Source organism: Neopsephotus bourkii, unplaced genomic scaffold (assembly GCF_033783945.1).
Source record: "Neopsephotus bourkii isolate Nb327-2 ecotype Australia unplaced genomic scaffold, CSIRO-AGI_Nbou_v1 NB_1663, whole genome shotgun sequence".
NCBI lineage: Eukaryota > Metazoa > Chordata > Aves > Psittaciformes > Psittacidae > Neopsephotus > Neopsephotus bourkii.
In genome coordinates this window covers 8,759,556-8,780,172 of record NW_026902137.1, presented here as the reverse complement: position 1 = coordinate 8,780,172, position 20,617 = coordinate 8,759,556, and the positions used below count along the sequence as shown (strand labels likewise).

General features: G+C 44.4%; 1 protein-coding gene across 2 annotated transcripts; it reads left to right on the top strand.

The window, feature by feature from the left end:
* The first annotated feature begins 884 nt into the window (after positions 1-884).
* RPN2 (ribophorin II) lies at positions 885-19,614 on the top strand. Of its 2 annotated transcripts, XM_061375405.1 has the most exons (18): positions 885-975; positions 1,064-1,263; positions 2,991-3,086; positions 3,704-3,879; positions 4,834-4,909; positions 5,294-5,428; positions 7,896-8,072; positions 8,466-8,584; positions 8,924-9,029; positions 10,749-10,840; positions 11,053-11,167; positions 11,842-12,036; positions 12,549-12,635; positions 13,174-13,269; positions 14,424-14,499; positions 15,400-15,529; positions 17,337-17,422; positions 19,468-19,614. In XM_061375405.1, the coding sequence occupies exons 1-17, from the start codon at positions 900-902 to the stop codon at positions 17,386-17,388; spliced, it is 2,004 nt and encodes a 667-aa protein (XP_061231389.1). In that variant the 5' UTR covers positions 885-899; the 3' UTR covers positions 17,389-17,422; positions 19,468-19,614. The 2 variants fall into 2 exon arrangements, with proteins under 2 accessions (XP_061231389.1, XP_061231390.1); XM_061375406.1 differs by lacking the exon at positions 17,337-17,422.
* The last annotated feature ends 1,003 nt before the right edge of the window (positions 19,615-20,617 follow it).

The following is a 20,617-nucleotide window of genomic DNA, read 5'->3' as shown; positions in this document are numbered from 1 at the left end:
AGAGGGTGGAGCACCTCTCTTGTGAGGAACAGCTGAGAGAGCTGGGCTTGTCCCAGCTGGAGAAGACTCTGGGGAGACCTTATTGCAGCCTTTCAGTACTTAAAAGGGGCCCATAAGAAACATGGGGACTTTCTAGTAGGGTCTGTTGTGATAGGATGAGGAGTGGTGGTTTTAAACTAGGAGAAGATTCAGGCACATGACTCCCATCAGCTCCTAAAATAACAGCCCACCAGTTGGCATGTGCTTTGCTTTGCTACGGTGAAATTTGAGGTCTGGCTCCGTGCACAGCACGGCACCACATAGCACTGCCTGGCACGCAGGCTGTGGCACAACAGGCAAGGCATGCCATGGTGCAGCATGAAACTGCGTGGCATGATGTTAGATGGCATGTACATGGTGTGATAGGAGATGCGATGACATGGCATGGGATGGAACAGAATGAGATGCTATGGCATGGCAAGGGGCAGAATGGCATGTCATGGGATGGGATAGCATTGGACGAGACGGGGTAGCACGGGCCGGCACGGCACGGCACGGCACGGCACGGCACGGACACGACACCAGCCACATCACTTGGCCGCCTCCGTCCGTGGGTACCATGGCGCGCTGCGGGCTGCAGGCGGCTCGGCCAATCAGCGCAGCCCACATCCTGCCAGGGGCCACCCCCTCCCGCTGCCGAGGGCCGCCGGGAGGCCTGTACCATTCCCACCGCCCAGGGGAGCCGCCGCTGCCTCTTCTTCGGCTGCCCTGTGGCTGCCCAGTCCTCTCCCGTCCACGTCCTCCGTCCCCGCGATCTGCTCTCTCTCACAGTTCCGCGGCGTTCGGAGCTGGTTCCGGTGGGGCTGAGACCCCCTCGAGAAATGCGCTGTCCCTGCCGCCCCCTCCTTGGAGCGGGCGCCATGGTCTGGGCCAGGCCGAGGCGGGGCGCGGGGCGGAAGCGGTGCCGTGGCCCAGGCGGCATCATGGCGGCGCCGGGTGAGGAGGGGGAGGCGGCGGCGGCGGGAGGTAGGTGGGGAGGGCGCCGCGGGGAAGGGCCGGGGGTAACCCGCTTGTCTCTCCGCAGGCCCGCGTCTGCGTCTGGCTGCGGCCCTCAGCTTCCTCCTCCTCGCCGGTGCCCAGGCTCTGGCCCCCAGCCATCGCCTCACCGCCCAGGACCTGGCCCGGCTGCGGGCGGCGCTGGAGCGGCCCTTCTCCGACGTGCAGGCCGCCTTCTACTCCATCGTGGGCCTCGCGAACCTGGGTGTGCGGGTGGCAGACGAAAAGGTGAGCAGTTGGCGGTGCTGAGGAGCTGCACAACGCGAGACACGGTGATCTGTGCAGTGAGCTCTGCTTGCGGGCCCTGAGGGAAGTCTGAGGCACATGGATGTACGTGTTGTCCTTAGCGAGCATCACACCAAGGCAGTGGCGGTTACTGGCAACCTTTAAGGTGTGCTGTTGGAGTAAGTGATATCTTTGTCTCAGTACTAATGTGTCAGGGGCTCTCTTCCACTTGGTGCCTCTAAATGGTGGTTTCAGGGCTTGCCTCTCCATAGCCTGTTGTGACATTGCTACAGCTGTCGGTTTGTTCCTGGTTTGTGCAAAAGATTTCTGCCTGCAGTGTGTTTGCTTTGCTGGCCTGTTAGATAGAGTTCTCATTATTTCATTTCAGTTCTAACACTGAATTCAGCCAGGTCCCATGATTTCATTATTTTTGCATATAAAACATGCATATAAAACAAACATCCTGTGTGCCCAGACTAGAAGCAAAGGTTTGCAGCATCAGCATGATGCTTCCTGCCTTTCCATGCTTTGGAACATTTCTAGTTTAAACCTAGTAAAGGCTGTCCTTGTAACAACCTGCTTATATAGGCACCTTTGCTTCTGTGCACATGTGTACTTACGTAGGCACCTAAGCTTTGAATGGAAGGTTGTTCTGTCCTCAGAAATTCAGCTAGTTCAGTAGTTCTAAACCACTTGGACTTTGCTTCTCTTTTGAGTGTTGTGCATTTGCACCACAAACTCTTTAATGTGACACTCCTGAAGGTGTTGCAGTTCACCCCACTGCACACCTGGCTGTGGTGGTTACTGGTCTGCCGGCAAGGCTGAGCCTTGCTGCTTTCGTTTATGTCAGTGTGGCTGGGTTTTTAGTACATCCTAGTTTCGGCAGAGATAGCACAGCCTTTGCTTCTGCAGGTAAAGAGGAATTATTTACTTTTTGCTTGAGGTTTGTGATGAGGCTTTCTTTGTGGACAGTGTACATCTTCATGGGGTGAGACTGTTTAAAAGGTAGAGGTAGTAAAAATAATAAAAATAATAGCTAGGCAAAACACTTGAACATCTCTTGGTATTCCTGGGTAACTGTAGCATGAAAATCCTGTCCTGCTTGTAAAGGCCTATGTTCCACATACTCAAAACCTTGTCATTTATGTATGAGCAGTTAAATTCTTGGTTATTTTCTGGTTAAAATGCAGTTTTAATGATCCATCTATCTAGTGTTCAGTTAATATTCTACATAATAACACAGTAGCTTGTTCATAAAACATAATATGCTACAGATTACTGAGCAGTCTTTTTGCCTGCCTTCACACTGTAGCTGCTTACTTGGCTATGCTCTGAAACTGTATTCTGCCTCCATTAATGATTGTGTGTGTTGTATAGGTGGGAAAGAAGCTCCCCCACAGAATTCCTGTTCATCTGCTCTCTATCCTGGGAGATTTTCCTGACTAAATATACACACAGGACTTCAATTTTGATGGGTTTTAGAATTATACTCAAATTTAAATGGAAATCCGGTTGCAGTACAGATGGTGTGAAAGTCGTTCATCTCTTTTAGCAGGAACCACCTTTGTTTCTATGCAGCCTAGGATTGCAAATATTCCTACAGATTTAATTTGCCTTTAGTTCAGTCTGAAAATGCACAGCAGCATGTATGAAATTGGCTCAGAGTACTCTTTACATCTCCTTGGTGGCTTTGAGACTGTTGCTGTCAGTTAACTTCTGTTTCTTCACAGGCTGCATGCAGTTTCATCAAGTCTCATGTGGACTCCAGCAGCGTTGATTCCCTCTTCTATGCTGCACAGTCTATCCGGGTCCTGGCTGGCTGTGAGGTGAGTTTGGAGCCCTGAGCTCTGAAGGCAGAGGTTACCAGTGAAATACTTGCCTTGATATTTTTCTTTGTTTTATTTTATGCATAACTTCTACTCTTACTTTCTTTTAGTGAGTTGTATTCAGTTGTGTCTTAGGTTCGTAATAATTCGGAGGGGCTGTTACTTGATAGATATCAGTGGCTAAGAAAAAAGGAGCCAGCACATTCTAATAGCATTCACAGCATCAATTAAAAACTTTTTAGGTAGATGAGAAACTGTTTGGATGTAAACCCTGTCTTGAACCACAGCAAGGATACAAATGCAGGCCACCCTTGCTGCATTGTGGGTGGGCTGTCCAAGCCCCAGTTTTCAGCAGTACTGCTGCTGCACAAGGATGTGATGCCAGGTGAAAAGCAATAGCAGATTATGAGGATAAATCTGAATCTTAGATTATCCTGACTTGTTGACAGGAAAACTTTGGGATTTAATTAATAAAACTAATAAAAGATTAAGGGCTTTATCCCAAAAGCTTCCAGGAGTTCACCAATAAGTGTGGTGTTCCTGGAAGCAGTCAGTGGTAATTAGAAGGCTGTGGTTTTTCAAGTGTGAATCAATGTGTTACCTGTGTTTTTCCTCAGGTTACCATTTCAAATGAGACCAGGGAGCTGCTGCTTGCAGCTGTCAGTGAGGATTCCTCAGTCACCCAGATCTTCCACGCTGTTGGGGCCCTGAGTGGCTTTGGCCTTCCTTTGGCATCTCAGGAAGCACTTAGTGCTCTTACTGCTCGTCTTAGCAAAGAGGAAAATGTGCTGGCGTAAGTCTTTCAGTTGGAAATAATTCACTGTTGAGTGTTTATCCTCTAGGCAGTTGGGGTTTAGAGTAAAGGGTATTTTAACACTTAATTTTTGTAATGTGGATGTAGTAGATTAGGTGCTGTGCTTTCATTTGATGCACCTCTCCTTTGAAGACAGGCTGAGAGAGCTGGGCTTGTTCAACCGGGAGAGGAGAAGGCTCCAGGGAGACCTTATAACAGGCTTCCACTAACTAAAGGGGGCTACAAGAAATCTGGACTTTTTACAAGAGGCATGGAGGGATAGGGCAAGGTTTCAAGATGGAAAAGGGGAGATTTAGATTAGACATCAGGAAGAAATTCTTTACTGTGACTGTGGTGAGATGCTGGCACAAGTTGCCCAGAGAAGCTGTGGCTACCCCATCAGTGGTAGTGTTCTGGGCCAGGCTGGATGGGGCTTGGAGCAACTTGCTCTAGTGGAAGGTGTCCCTGCCCGTGGCAGGAGTTTGGAATTGGGTAAGCTTTAAGGCCTCTTTCAACTCAAACCAGTCTGGGATTCTGTGATTTGTGCATCTCATATTTGTCCCTCTGGGGGCATGAAAGATTCTTGGGGGGGGTGGGGGGGGGGGGCAATTTTCTGCATTCAAGAGTAGTGCTCACCGAAGACAATGTATCCCAGAGAAGCCTTCTCTTTTTGAAAGATTCACAACAGTTTTTTGGCTTAAACCCAGCCGTGGTTCTGTCTCATTTAAGTTTGCTGTAGACTTGATGCTGTTTCTCAGCCCTATTGTTTTGGATGCCTGTACTGGGAGGTGAAAAAACATGACAGTAAGCAGGAATCACTTCACATTCATTGTCTTGAGTCGACTGCAATAACAGCTGTTTTACACTTTATTCAGAATAGAACTGAAATGCTGTTTGGCTTCTAAGGAAGGAAAAAATCATGCAATCATTTGTTTTTGTTTGTTCTTGTTTAAGAACCATCCAGGCTTTGGAGACGGCATCGTACTTGTCCCAACAGGCAGACCTGAGTGGCATTGTTGAGGAGATAGAGGTAGGAACACACTGTGTTTTCTAAAATTCAGGAATTTTAGACCTCTGTAATACTAAAAGAGATATTAATGTGAAATACAAAATGAAAACTAGCCTTGCTAATTCCTTGCCTGTATCATGCGGGTTGACTTGGCTCTTTCAAGCAGATATTTCTTCTGGACTTCTGAGTGTTTCACAGGAGACTGAAACACAGAAAGTCATGACTTTTAAGTGCAATTAAATCCACTAAAGGCTGATGGTTTCTTTTTAAATCCTGTTTCCAAATGACTGTTACAAAGTAAGTCAGTGATCCTATACAGATACTCTCGATTGTAGAGTAGAAGTAGAGTTAACTTCTATGGATCTACTAGAATGTAATTTAAACCTTAATAACTCTTTCTGTCAGGATCTTGTTGCTCGCCTGGATGACTTGGGTGGAGTTTATCTGCAGTTTGAAGAAGGAATTGAGACTACGGCACTGTTTGTGGCTGCTGCCTATAAACTGTCGGACCACGTGGGTACAGAGCCAGCAATGAAGGAGGTTTGTATTTGCCTTTTCCTCCCTTGCACACTGTAGCTCTCAAAGGGGATCTGCCTAGTTCCTGTCGTGCAGAGAGGCCGCTATAGTTGGGTAGAATTTCTACTGGGAAAAAATAATAAGCACACTTAGTGAAAAGGGACATGTGAGAGGGAATGCTAAGGAGCAGAATCCAGGAGGAAATACCACCTTCAAGATCACTCCCTGAATTTTGTTTGTTTTTCAGATGTACAGAAGGAAATTGCGAATGAGGCCTAGCTTTTCTTCTGTTTATTGAGACAAGCTATTAAAAAACCCCTCTTCTTTTGGAGTTTGTTCTAGTATTTGGCACTTATGCAGCACTCTCCAGCATTGTAATGTGCTTTGTAAATGTTATTTACCTGTGAGGAAATGCAGGCACCCCAGTTTGGGGTGCCCAAAGGGAAGACAGCATTAGTACCATACACCAACAGGAAACCAGATGCAAAAAGCTTGTCTAAAATGAAAGTCTGTCAGAAATTTCTTTTGAGCTTAATAAAGCCAGAAATTACTATTGCAAGCTATCCACAAGTTAACTGAGTTTTGCTGTACTTGTGGTGGAGAATGGCAGCTCCCTAAAGCACCAGCCAGAGTGGCAGCATTGAGACAGAACCTGGCATAAGACATCTGAGTTCATTCTTGGCTCTCTTCCATGTTTCTGCCAAAGAGACTAATGTGGAGTCATTTTGGTGTCATTTTTGAGGTAGTGATTCTGCTACACACAATTCAAACTGTCAGTGTCCAATGGATGTTTAAAAAAAGACCGATCAAGGAAAATTATTTAGTGTTGTGTTGTCAGAAGTGCTGTTGTTGGGGCTTAAAGCTTTATCTCTTGTGAATGGTGAGAGTGCCTCCAGAATGCCACAAAACTCTCTTTGAAGATTGACGTGTACGATCTGGAAGAAATAGTTTTCCTCCCTAGTTTAAATGAGTGTCCGATGCTGATCTGGGTCTGGAGCTATGCCATGCCCTCATATAAATGAAAAACATACCAGGGTTTGTACTATGCAGGATCTTTGTAGCATCTGTCTGGATACTTTCTCTAGTTGTGGTGTACATTGGTACTCATTAATTTACTAAGTATATGCCTATTGCTTTATTTGCTTTTTTTATTCTCATTTCTGGTTAGAATTTAGCCCACAGTTCTTTGCTTGGATGAAAGTACAGGTAACCAATCCCTCTGTTTTCTAGACTAGCAAGGAGTGATGAAGAATCTCAATAATACAGGATACCCTGGGCAGTGTGGCACTAACCCTAAAAATTTGCACTGCAAAACCAGTGGGGGATGTGGTCCCACTCTTATGTCAGAGGCACATCCCAGAGCCAGAGCTGACTCTGTGCTCTTGGTGGTACTGCTTTAAAGCGAATCCTCTTAGTTTGAGAATGCTGCTGAGCCTAAGGGAATAAGCCTATCATAGGCCTGGATTGGCTCCTTCCAAAGCCATTGGGATGCATTGCATCAGTGCTCCTTGGCCTTCCCAACTTGACAGGTAGCCAGGACCTTCTCTACTGTACGAAGGCAGTTGTAGAGCTCGTGGAGCCAAATTGTCTTTTTGCAGCTGCACGCAGTCTGGATAGTTGAGTTGATGGTATCTTCCATTCTTAAACATGTAGTTTGAAGAGATAGATCCACATTCTGGTGTGGCAAGTTTTTAGCACAATTACAGTGATTGTGGTTGGAACCTCCCAGCCAAGAATGAGAATGCTAATATGATACTCAAAAGGAAGCTAGTTTGGGGTTGCCTCATAACTTGAGCTACTTTTAAAGCAAGTGGGAAATTAAACAGTCCTTATAAATGATGTTTTTATTAATAACATTATACTGAGCCAGTTTGCAATGTTGGGGTGTGATGGTTTCACCCCAGCTGGCAACTACACCTTACACAGCCACACACTCACTGTGCTCCCCTCGTGCAGTGGGAAGAGAATCAGAAGAGTAAAAGTGAGAGAACTACTGGGTTGAGATAAAGGCAGTTTAAAAGGTAAAGCAAAAGCTCCACACGCAAGCAAAGTAAACCAGTGGATTCATTCCCCACAGGCAGGTGTTCAGCCATCTCCAGGAGAGCAGGGCTCCATCATGTGTAATGGTGACTTGGGAAAACAAATGCCATCACTCTGAGTGTCTCCCCATTCCTTCTACTTCTCCCAGCTCTATATGCTGATCATGACTTGGTATGGTGTGGAATATCCCTTGGGTCAGTTGGGGTCAGCTGTACTGGTTGTGTCTCCTCCCAAATCCTTGTGCACCCCCAGCCTCCTCGCTGGTGGGGTGAGGAGCATAAAAGGCCTTGGCTCTGTTAGCACTGTTCGGCAGTAACAACATCCCTATTTGATCAGCACTGTTTCCAGCACAAATCCATACTGGCTGCTGTGATGAAAATTACCTTGGCCAAAACCAGCACAAGTGGTAAGGTGCTGTTGCTTCTATGTAATTTGCTTTTTTCTCTTTCAGGATCAAATCATTCAGTTGATGAATGCAATTTTTAGCAAGAAGAACTTTGAGACCCTCTCAGAGGCTTTCAGCGTTGCTTGTGCTGCAGGTTCCTTATCCCGGAACCGCTACCACTTGCCTGTCATTGTCATCCCTGATGGGCCTGCAGCTGTGTCTCACCATCAGCCTGTACTCAGGGTGAGTCCTTAACCTCAGATCTTAACTCATCTCTTGGGTCAGTCTTTAGTACTGCAGGTCTAAGCTGACTGTGTGAGGTGATGTCCTTCATTTTTAACTCCAGGCCTTTGGTTCCAGTACATCTGAGGCTTTAGTGCTTTTATGAAGTGATTCTTGGGAGCCTCTGCTTACCCGGGGCTTAGCAGCCACTACCTAAAGAAGGCACTATGTGGAAGTCAGCTCTGCTGATTTCAAACTTTAGCTTTCCCATTATGTTAGAAAGAACTAGGTGAATCTGGGATGCTGGGAAGGGAGGAATTGTGGGTGTATAATACAGGGGCTAGTGAGTTGTCTGTGCTCTCCTTTCCTTCTGGGGCAATGGGTTTAATGGGAATTCTTGGTTTTCTCTTGTAGCTACAAGTGACTGATGTTATGTCCGAGCCACTGACTCAAGCTTCTGTAAAACTTGACTACGCCAAGAGTGCATCTAGCAAAGCCACTGTCCTTCAACAGACAGCATTTACTCTGTCAGGGTAAGAAAATAATCTTATATTTACAATTTGTAAGGCAAACGGGTGTTGTTCAAACAGCACTGTTCTTGTTTTGTTGGTAACAGGTGACTAAGCACGTTTTGTAGTGGTGGTGAATTTCTCTTGCTTTTTCTTCTGATTGGGATTGGGAAATTGCAATGTTCTTCTGACCTCAGGGGGACTTTGAAGAATTCTTTTTCTGCTGCACTTAGTGATGTTAGTTTTCTGCTGCATTTCACTTTTTGCCTGCTTAATCTGGCGTATTTGGAGACTTCTTAGGAGCAAGCTATGATCTCTTTAGTGTCCTACAAGATACTTAACCCTTTGCATTTTTTGTTATAGAGATGTCTTTGAGCTGAACTTCATGAATGTGAAACCTGCCAGTGGATATTATGATTTCTCTATCAGTGTTGATGGAGATAAGAGATTTATTGCTAACAAAGTTGAGGTGGGTCTACTTTTTGATGGCATTTTAATTCTGTGCTATTCACTGAAACGGCTTTTTATTTATACCCATTAAGGATGTTGCCAGTTGCATGGCATTTTCATCACATACTTTTTCTGTAATTGACTGGATTTTGGCTGGATTATGACCAGTAACCAGATTAATACACGATCAAAAGGGATTTGTATAAATTTCAAACCTGACTTAGCACTTAGATGCTGATCTGACAGCATATGAACAAAGGCTAGCAGTGGAAATGTTTATAGAGCAGCCCAAAGTAGCCATGCAAAAACAGTTAGTTCTTCAGAGCACTCAAGATCTGAGTCTAAATCTCAAGGCTTGCCTGGCAGCTGTCTGCTGGTTCCCTGTGTGCAGAAGCTGAGCATTTGTTGTTCACCTATATACTCTCTAGAGCTGCAGGAAAGAGTCAAGAAGGTCTTTTGATATTTCCTTACTGTGTAGTATGTGCTATTGCTTTGGTAGTGGAGAAAGTGTCCAAAGCAGAATGTAAATGAAGTCTTCATTTCATGCATAGATACCCCCTCAAGTTTGTTACAGTGAGAAGAACGTGACATCTGTAACTATTCATATAGTCACCCCAGTATCAACAGCTGAGCATTCTCTTCTCCAGTGATGTCTATTCCCATGGTAATTTTTATCCTCAATCACGTGTTCAAGGAGAAAATTAGCTTTTAAAGTCTTCCAACACAGCCAGCTTGGATTGAAGGAAGATGCTTATTTACAACTGACCTTTACTCTGTGTGTCACATTGATGTTGTTGTAGTAGTAATGGCACTTAGGAGTGTCAGAAGGGAACTGATTGGCCCTGCTGAAACTGGCTGCTGGCACACATTCCTCCCCAGGTCCCAGCAGGAATGTATTAACACTGCAGCAGCTCTGTGGGAACCGCTTCTAATAAGACACATTGGTACGGGGGAGGGCTGCTGGGGAGCTGCTTTTTTTTCCTTACTGTTATTAGCATTAATTGTCCTTAATGCACCATCCCTTTGACAGTAATGAGCTAAACCAGTGGGTCATTACTCCAGCAGAGACCACATTTCCTGGCATTAAAATATTTGTGAGATGTTTGTGTAGCTCAGCTGGAGGGCCTGCGTGCAGCAGCTTGGAGTTGCCTTCACATACGTTTTCTAACATTAATATTTCATTAGTCCATCTTTCTTTGCTCCCATCTTGGAACAAACTAAGGCTTTACTAACATTAGCCTCAATAGTCCACCTGTTAATGGATGCATTTTCAGGGGTAACCTCTATTTTAAATGACATTTTCTGTTGTAAAGGAGCCACCAAGACTGTTGTGTTTGAAGTCTGGATGTTTTAGTTCATGTTTCTGCATACTCTTCCCACAGGTTCCCTGTGAGTTAGTTTTCAGGGTGAGGGTGTGGGGCTGGTTCACATGAGCAAACCTGTAGTAACAAATAGTAGTTTATGGTGAAAAATATCTTCGCGCTGGAACTTGAGTTCTCCGGGGGAGCATTTTGGAAGCTGGGAGAGCAGATGTGCTCATTAAAACCTACAGACTGCAGTAACTGCTTACGTTTGAGAGCATTACTGTGTATCCTTCTGTTCTGATCAGGTTCTGTCTTTTGGCTTAGTGTAAGACCCTCTCTGGGGAAGGGGACAGAAGGGCTAAAGCTTCTTTGAACTTGACCATAGTTAGTATATGTAGAGTGCTCTGAGTAATTTCTATTGTGTTTTGTTGCAGCTGAAAGTAAAAGTTTCCACAGAAGTTGGGATTACTAATGTGGATCTTTCTACTGTGGATAAAGATCAGAGCATTGCACCAAAAACAACCAGGTAAAATGACTTGATGTCATTCTGTTAATTAATTTTCATTAAGTTTATAGTGGAAGAGAAAGACCTGTTAGTTCACCTGACTTGATAAAATAGCTCATCTGTGCAGAGTAGACTGCGGTACTGCCAGGCAGGCTTGCCTGCCTTGGGTTCTTTGAAGAGCAAGGATTTTCCTGGAATAACACCTCAATTCTCTTTGGTTTCTTCCCTCCCAGGGTAGCTTACCCAGCCAAAGCCAAGGGCTCATTCACTGCTGACAGCCACCAGAATTTTGCATTATCCTTTCAGCTGATAGACGTGAACAGCGGAGCTGAACTCATCCCTCACCAGGTTAGGAGAAGCTTTTGTCGTTGCTGTGTCACTGAGTTGTTCTATCTTGAAGCATCTGAGGTGGCAGTTGCTTTAGAAAAGATTTAATAGGTTTGGAGAAGCCTTTTGTTTCTGATATGGATTGTGAGAGATCACTGGTCTTGGTAGGTGGGAAGTGGATTGGGTTCATCTGTTTTGGCTGTATGTTAAATGGAGCCTCTTTTGGCTCTGGTGCTATGTTTTATTTAACTCAACAGAATGAGTGCAGGTAGCCTGCACTGTAAAAGCACACTTCTGATTATTTAAATACAGATTGTTTGCTGGAAAAGTCACTGAATGTGGACTTCCTTTAAAATCTTATTTTTTTACATATAAAATAGAAAAAAGGGAAGGGGGAACACCCCAACAAAACCCATCTGTGTGTACATCCCTGTTGTGTGCTGTTGCATATATCCTGTGGAGTGACACTCAGTAATTTACCCTCTACCCCAAGTGTGCTGTTGACCAGTCTGGTCCTGTGTTAATGTTGTTACTCAAAGAGACACAGAACTTTGCTGATTTGCAGGCACCTGGACTCCCAGTTTGTACTCTGACTTCTGTTAATGTGCTTTCTGATTTGGGGGTCAGTCTCTTATTTCTCTGTCATTTATAAACACTGTGAGATATTCAATAAACGCTACAGTCTTTCCTTGCAGACTTTTGTCCGACTTCACAACCAAAAGACTGGCCAGGAGGTGGTGTTTGTTGCAGAACCAGATAGCAAGAACGTTTACAAGTTTGAACTGGATACCTCTGAAAGAAAGACTGAATTTGACTCTGCCTCTGGTACCTACACTCTTTACTTGATAATTGGAGATGCCACTCTGGAAAATCCAATCCTGTGGAATGTGGTATGTAGCTGAAAATGTGGCCATGTGGTTTTGTGATTACTGGCAGTCTGAACAGGAGGGCATGCTACAGGCCTGGATATAAGAAAGCTCAAATGTTTTGCTCTTTGTAGTGAACCAGAATCCTTTTAGCCATTTGTGGGCTCTGAGGTTTGCTGTTTGTTTTAAGTTTTTAAGTAAGCATCAAGGCAGGACAGAAATGAGCATTCATTCATGGTGGAACAGAAGCTTCAGAACCTGTATGGGTTTGGTAATTTCACAGCAAGCACTTCAAGGTTTTGCCTTTTATGCTAGAAATAAGTCCAGTTCTTAGAGATGGGTAAGTTCTCTTGCTGCCTCTGTTTAGGAGAAACTGCTGCTTAAAAAATCTGGTGGCTTTTTCTTAGTTCCTTTTAAAAGAGCCTGTCAATTGGAGATTGACAGATAAGGAAATAAGCCACAGTAATGGAATAGGGTTTATAAAACTTGTATTACATTAAGATCAGACTTCATGAAGCTGCATGATTTCATTTCAGGCTGACGTTGTGATCACATTCCCAGAAGAGGATGCGCCATCCACAGTCCAGTCAAAGAACCTCTTTGTTCCCAAACCTGAAATCCAGGTAGAGTCAAAACCAAAACCAGTGTGTGGGGATGAGGGCAGGTCCTGCTGGGGTTATTTGTCCTCATTGTAATTTATTTTTGAAAACTCATTTTTTACTCTGCGTAAGTGATGTAAATAAAGGAAGAGCAGAGTTACTGCTTAATGGAAGGAAATGTGTTGCATTCTTCTAGAGTATGAATAGCTAAGCTGTGTGTGTTACGTATGAGAGAGCAGCTAGTAGCACTAAAAAGACATGTAAATTTGACTAGAGAAGCACTGCAGAAGCTCTCTACTTCTGAGGATGTCTCTTGCTTCATTCCAGCCATCTGTGCTGATGACAAGCTAACAAGTGCTTCTGTGAGTGCAAAGAAAAGTGAACTGTGCCAAAGATTAAATGTGCAGAGGCTGGAACAGACACTACTTTAAAGTCTCTTTGCCTTAAGAGGAACGCTTATCATCCAAAGGAACATCTGGGGACAGCACCAGGGCTGCAGCTGGTCCTCTGGGAAGCTCTGTTGGAATACTCCTACTTATGAGTTTATTTTGTTTGTTTGCAGCACCTCTTCAGGGAACCTGAGAAGAGACCTCCCACTGTGGTATCGAACACTTTCACGGCATTGATTCTCTCCCCCCTGCTTTTGCTGCTTATTCTGGTGAGTGAAGTGGGCCACAGAAGAACAACATCTTTTCCCAGCCAGTCCAAAGTCACTCAGAAGGTTCGCCAGCTAAACTCCATATTAAAACTCTAGGTTAATCACAACTAGCACAGCAGTGCTGGAGTCACAGCTCGCAGTGGCAGTGCAGGGTGTTGGTCTGGTATCGTCTCTCTCCCAGACTGTTGAGTGTGGCGGGGGGGTTGACTTTATAGTCAAAGCAGAAAAACACTGCGGGTGAGTAGAAGTAGGTGGGTGAGTTTCTCCAGTGTGCTTCTGCTCAGGATGTTGAGTAACAGTGGGCAGATTAAATTATAACTAATGCTAGAATTACACAGGAAAAAAGCAGTGATTCTGCCACACGCTTAATATATCCATCACCAAATGTGTGTTACTTCATCCTATCAGATGGATTCCCATTTATGGATATAATTAGTATTTGTGTCTGCAGTTGAAACATCCACTGCTACTCACTGTAGTGTCAGATCAGTGTTTTGAACTTAATGCAATACAGAATCTCATCTAGGCAAGTTAAACTATTCCTTATTTAGAAGATGAAACTCATCCCTGTTTGCTTGGCAGTGATTTCTCCTTCCCAGTCATCAAAAGCTTGCATTCGGATAGTCATGTCCTCTGGTGTCTGGAGTTCACAATATACACGTTGATGAGACTTCAGTGAAAAATTATACTACACATATTTCACATCTTCATGCCTTTCTCTTTTGTCTTCTAGACACTGAAAGGGTTTTATGGGCAAACATTTTATATCTCTTGCTGTTCTTTCGCTGAATGCAGAACTAGAACCTCACCTTTTTTTTCTTTTGGATTGAAATTAATTCAGCAGGGTAGAAATGGTAATGTTGCTTTTTCTGGAAAATATAGATCTGGAGCAACATCCTCTCATCAGTTTAAGAAACATAAGTGAGAAAATGCATTTGGCATTCAGAAATAGCAGGAGAAATTTCACTAGAGGAGTTTAACAGTTCTCTCTAGCAAAATTACTACTCTGTGCTCGTGTAGCACTAAATAAGTGCTTCTGTAGAGAATACACTGTAGTCATTGAAGAACTTAACCTTGAAAGGTACTGAATTTTTAAATAAAAGCTTACATTTACAAGGCTGTTGTAATTAAAGCTGTGTTTCTTTTCCTTTTAGTGGATAAAGATAGGTGCCAACATCTCCAACTTCAGCTTTGCTCCCAGCACCATTGTTTTTCACATGGGACATGCTGGTAAGTGTCAGAGGCTTTCTGATTTGTTTGACCTTCTCACCTGGGAGTTATAGATGAAAGCCCTAGTGGTTAATGGGCTTGTGGTCTATTAACTATAATGACATAATAGCATAACATTTGTTCTCTTGTTTTCATCTGTCTTCCTGCTTTTCATCATTGTTAATATGGCGATAAAGCTGTTTTGGCCATCAGTTTGTGACAGCTGTCATTATCCGGGCTCCTCTCTCACACTATTTATCTGTACTTAATAGAACTACTTATTTCTAGAGATCCCACTTTCTTTATTGCATGTTTATCCTTTGTAACAGGGAGTTTCTGTGCAGGACTACTTCTACAGTGAAAGGCTACAGCTTTTCTTTAAAGCTCTTTCTGTGAAAGTTCTTGTTCTTTGGCTGGACCAATTTTTTTTCATCAATTTTACTGTGTCCTTGGTTGTACAGGCATTTACTGTCTTGGTAAAATATCCAAAACATAGCAGGTTCAGAGAACATTGGATCTACTGTTTCTCAAATGACAGTGTATTGCTTAATCCAAACCGTTTTCTTTGGAAGCTTTGTAAAACTGTAAGTTCTTACAGATGTGCAAAGGTTAATATTCTCTATTGAAATCCAGAGTATCCTCTCATTCTAATAGCCCTTAATGTCTATAATATATACATAATTCTGCCATGAGGGGGTTGGCTACAAGCTGTCAGTGTCACATTTTTCTCCAGGATGGAGACCCATATGCCTCTCTTCCCTGGCAATAATGTGTAGTGTCAGATCTGCCGTTTCAGAGCTTCAGAGATGAGATAGAAACCAAATGCTTCAGCCTGGCAGTACAACTTAACAAGTGTTCTGAGGATAATGAATGGTCTTTGAAATGCAATTTCAGCCATGGGCTCTTTCTGCTTTTTGACAGCAATGCTGGGACTCATGTATGTCTACTGGACACAGCTCAACATGTTCCAGACTCTGAAGTACTTGGCCATTTTGGGTGGCATCACATTCCTGGCAGGCAACAGGATGTTGGCTCAGAAAGCAGTAAAACGGTAAGCTGGGATGGGTGCATTGGTGGGAGCTGCTTCTCAAATCAGTCGGAAGGAGATGACATCGATTCTACCATGTGTCAGTAGCTAAACACTGCTTTTGGTTCTTGGATCTTGTGTGGGATGTGCTGCTCAGTCTTACTTTGTGCCTGTTTTCAGATTAAGGGTTTAAACTGAGTGGGGCAGTGAGGTCCTCTCACTGAGGTACAGCTCTCTTAGGCAGAATGGTCCACGTGGCCATTGCTGAAGTGATCAGGCACACAGAGTAGGCACAGGTGGAAGTATGTGCACTTTGATGTGGGAAACCCACATCCAGCAAGAACCATTCACTGACAAATTCATTTTGCTACATGGTCTATCAAGCTCTCACAATATTGTTAGATAATGAAAGCCACTGTTGATGCAGAAGGGGCCCAACTCTTCTGTAGCTGTGTTTGTGAGATCAGTTTTAAGAGGAGGAAGGTAAGACAAGAGTATCTTACTGCTGTCTTCACCTCCCTACAGGGGGATTATAGTGGAAGGGAAGGGAAGCAGATGCTTATTAGAGGTGTACAACAACAGAGGACAGCACACCCAAGCAAAACTATGGAAAATGTGAGGGCTACAGCGTTCATTTCTGTGCTGGCATAGAACTGATTCTTCACACTTGAGTCTTGTGCCATGCAGTGCCTGGTGAATGTGCCGTGGCTTACACAGCCTGCAGGCAGTTTGCTGACCCAGGCTGCCAGTACAGTGCGTTAATTAGAGGTCAGACTGTTCCCTCTTCTTCCCTTCTGCCACGTGGGGTTTCCATGTGAGATTTAACATTTTAGCCTTTTTGTACTAATGCAGAGTTTGGCTTTGAAGATGATCTTACTGGCCTGCTTTGCCATCAAACCTGTGCTTTTCTTAACTTTCTGCTTTGGAGCCACTAGGGGTTGTTTATCTTTGCATACCTGTTTGCATAGGTACCCCTGGGTTCTCACTTTCTGATTACACCATATTAAAACCAGGATAAGAGGTATAAGAAAAAAAACCCCAAACACAAGAACATGACTTTCAGGGGTTTTGCAATGATTTGTTGTCTTTAAAACATTTCTACTTGCATGGCTGCAGCAGGGAGGATGATTACTGTAATTAACCCTTACCATACCATCCTCCCAGCTTGCTCAGCCTTGCTCCCTAGGACGTCCAGCCCTCTCCACTGTGGCATTTTCCCTTGTTAGTATGACAGTTCCTATTGGGATTTTGTTGCCAACGGGGCTATGTTGTAATTTAGAGAGTAATGATAAAAATCATTGTTAATTACAGATTGCCTAGGATACAGATTTGGGGAGAAATATTACAATGAAGCTTACTTCTAAGTGTCTTTGCTCAACCAGGGCTTCTGTTAACACATAAATGCAGGTGGTTGGTTCCTACTTCAAAACACTGCAGGGGGTGTCCATGTGCTTTTCCACTGTGAACAACATGAAGCTGCAACTACAATGGCAAATTTGAAAGTAAAGCTTCTACCTTAGGCTAAAGTTAAACCGTTTGTACATGACTTTAAAGTTCAAAGAGACATCTTTTTGTGAGGTGCTGCTAGCCTGGCTCAGATGTTGAAGTGCAGTGGTAATTAACTACATGGCACTTTGAGGCAAAGCTGCTCTTCCACTATGGACACCGCTGGTGGCTGTGGGAGGGGAACTGTATAAACCATCTTTTACAGAAGTTACCAGAAGGTCTGGTTTTGCTTTTTACATTCTATCACTGGCTCTGGTTCCTGGAGCAGGGCTGCTTTCCTCCTTCCTGTCCTCTCTGAACCTTTCTCCCTCTTTCCTTTTGGCAGGATCGCTGCAGAGCAGAGCAGTAGGTTGGCAAAGTATAGAACGCTGCGGTAAAAGGGGGTTTTGCTAGTGACCAGCTCTTCTAGAAGTAAGGGCCTTTTTGGAATTTGCCTTTCCTGGGCATGCTGCTCGTTTCATTTCACTTCATCACTCACTCTGTGTACAGAAAGATATCGGAGCTGAAACTGCATCCTTCCAACATTGCTCATTGGGCTTTAAATCAGTCCTTGGCTGCATCTGGGTTTGCATATTAGCAGTACATGTCCTCTGAGAGCTAAATTGTCTTTGTGTGATTTCCTCAATCATCTGAATGCTGTGTGGTAATATGTGCACATCTGAATATGCTGTCCTGGGCACAAGGCAGCAATCGGGTGGTGAAATAAACCTGGTTTAAGCAGTATTGTTCCTGTAAATAAATTATTAGTAATGTTGGCTGGAGGAGACCACGGTGAAAGTGGGTGATACCTGGGTTGTTCCCATCCTGCTGTTGGTACTCACTATCCCCATCTGCAGTATTCTGGCTGTTCAGCTGCCAGGCACTCTGACTGCTGAATTACAACCTCATTTGGGGTGGCAATGATCTCTGTGTGCAGCAGAGTCAGATCAGCACCCCCTCATTCAGATGAGAACACGACCCAGTCCAGGGCTCACCCTCCCATTACACCGAACTGGTCATGATGGCTCAGCCAGCAGCAGTCAGCCCCCTCCATTGAATGCAGTCACCTGATAAGTCTCCATTACCGTTCACCAGTACAAAGCCCTTCTTTTCCTTTCATTCTGAGCAGGTAAGGTCCCAGTTTGCTGTATGCACAGTGGTGTAGGAAGCAGGACTGCCTGCTGCTCTGCATGCTGCCTGGTTCTGAATGTGCATGTGGCATTTCATTTCTCTGTCAGTGCACCGTTCTATTTTGGGGAAGGAAGAGAGCATCTGGGAGAAGTCGTGTGATGAAACTGCAATTGCTGCAGTGATACATCTCATGAGCATCTGCTTTCTCATATTCATAGTGCTCCAGGCACACACAGAGCTCAGTTTTTGTGGTGTAAAACAAAAGCATCGTGGGTGGCTGTGTCACAGAAACCATGTGCACTGTGGTGTAAGCTCCTGTCTGCAGCTCAGATAGTATGGAAGATGGATTCATGAAAATTACATAAGGAGAATTTGGCATAGTGTCCCAAAGAAAAACACCCTGCTCCTATCTCTTCCCTCCCTGGAGTGTTTTGAGGTACCTGAGCACAGAACAAGCTGTGACAAGTAACTGGAGAGGAACTGGAGATGGCTGTCACTTGTTCTAGTAGATGAATGCTGGCGCATCTCGGCTGTGTTTGCTGGTGCTGTTCTTGTCCCTGGATGCTTCTTTTTACCATAGCTTTGGGCTTTCAGCTGTTCAGTGGCCTGTCACCAAATGCCTGGCTTGTGTTCTCCACAGCTTGCATGTTTTCCATCTCTGAACATGGTGTTTTAACTCCTTAATTCCCCATGGGCTGTGACTAATCCTGGAGGATCTTGCACAGAATTTATTATCCACAAACCATCAGTTACGTTTTGCTGCCATGTGCACTCGCAAGCGTTTTTCCTTATTTCTGGGGTTTCTGATGCCCCAGATATGTCAGTTAAGAGTGCATTGTTACCGTCTTTTAGGGCTGGGCTGTCAAGTGCTCAGCATCCATAGCTATGCTTGTCTCTGGCATCTTGGAAGGTAAAAGATGGGTGTGCTGTGCCCACATCAGCCTGCTTCCTCTTCTTGAGGACCTAAAGAACTTTATTGTATGTTTACATGGACCACTTGATTCCAAGCATACAGATTGGCCCAGTTAAAAGTAGAAGAGTAGTTCAGGTACCTGCAGGCTTTGCATTCAGCTCGGCTTTTTTGTTCACTTCTGTAAGTCACAAGGCTCATTCATCCCTTTTGCTCCAGAGATTATCCTTCATTTTGTCTGACCATTTCCATCCTCCTTGAATTCAGCCCTCGGTTCCATTGCAGCACTGGTTTTATGACTCTGATAAACTTTCATTGAGAGGCTGGTCTGAAACACTTCCCTGGAGAGCAAATGAGGGGTCTGGGGACACTTCTCTGTGCAAGGAAGTGCTTTGTTGCCTGGAAGAGTTAATTTTTCTTGGATTTATCTTTCCAGGATGCACTAGTCCCAGAAGAATGGAAGAAATGTGGAAAAACAGAGCAAATGCCTTCAGAGCAGAGGTGAATAAATGACAGAAGGAAGAAGGCAGAAGCAGATTTTGGGGGTTTTTATTAAGTCAAAAGGTGCCAGTTACACTTTCTTTTTGAAAAAAAACAACAAAATATCTGATTTTCATCATTGTGTTTATGCTCCTTCAGTGCTTTTCATATGAACCCAGAAAATCCTCTTCCCTGGATCCTCCCTGCCCCTTTTTTTCCCCAGGACGTTTAGATTTCCTTTAGGAAAAAGAGGAAAAAGCAAATACACTTCAACCTTTCCCCAGATGTTTCTCCTCATCCTGAAAGGTTTGTGAATAAAGAGGAAAAGAACGTTCCTGAATTGTGTCCTTTGGCTGTCTCTGAGGCTGGGATTGGAAGTTGGGCTCACATGAGAATGAAAAGAGCTTTTTCTGATGGGCAATTTTGTGTGTGAGTCATTGCTGTGTGTGAAGCTTCCTGTTCTTTCATGTCCTTTCCGAGATGGACATGTTTATTGGGGGGAACTTCCCACTCCTGCCCATCCCTTGTGTCATGCTGTCATCTGCACTTCTCCACTAATGGCTTTTCTCTCGGACTTCAGGATGGTGTTGGCCTGTGCCGAGTTGCCACTGGGGCTCAGGTAGTAGCAGTCCCTGGAGCTGGCCCAGGTGCTGTGGTGCTGCCTGCCTGGCCATGCCTAACCCTGGCAGGTTTGGTGGATCCCTTAAGCAGGTTCACTTCCCTTCCAGGCCCTGGAAGTAACCTTTTCACTCCAAGTACAAGTTTGATTGAGGCTGTTGCATCTGTTCTGTATAACAATGCCAGAAGTCTGCTGTTTGCCATGTGGCCACGTTTGAGTAACTCAAGCTCTAATTTCTCAGGTAATAGTACTTACCTTCAAGAATACTAAGAAGTGTTCAGGCAGCACACTTGGGCTTTATTGAAGGACATGCCAATAAGGATAACCAAAGCCCAAAATCTCCTGATGAGCAGCTTGGGAAACACATGGGAAACTTGACAGTTACTTCCTCCCTGCCTCTTTGTCCCATGTCAGACCAGTTTCTTTAAAGGCCTTTTGGCAAAGGAACTTTATCAAATGGCTTTTGAAGATTCACGAAAATTTATCA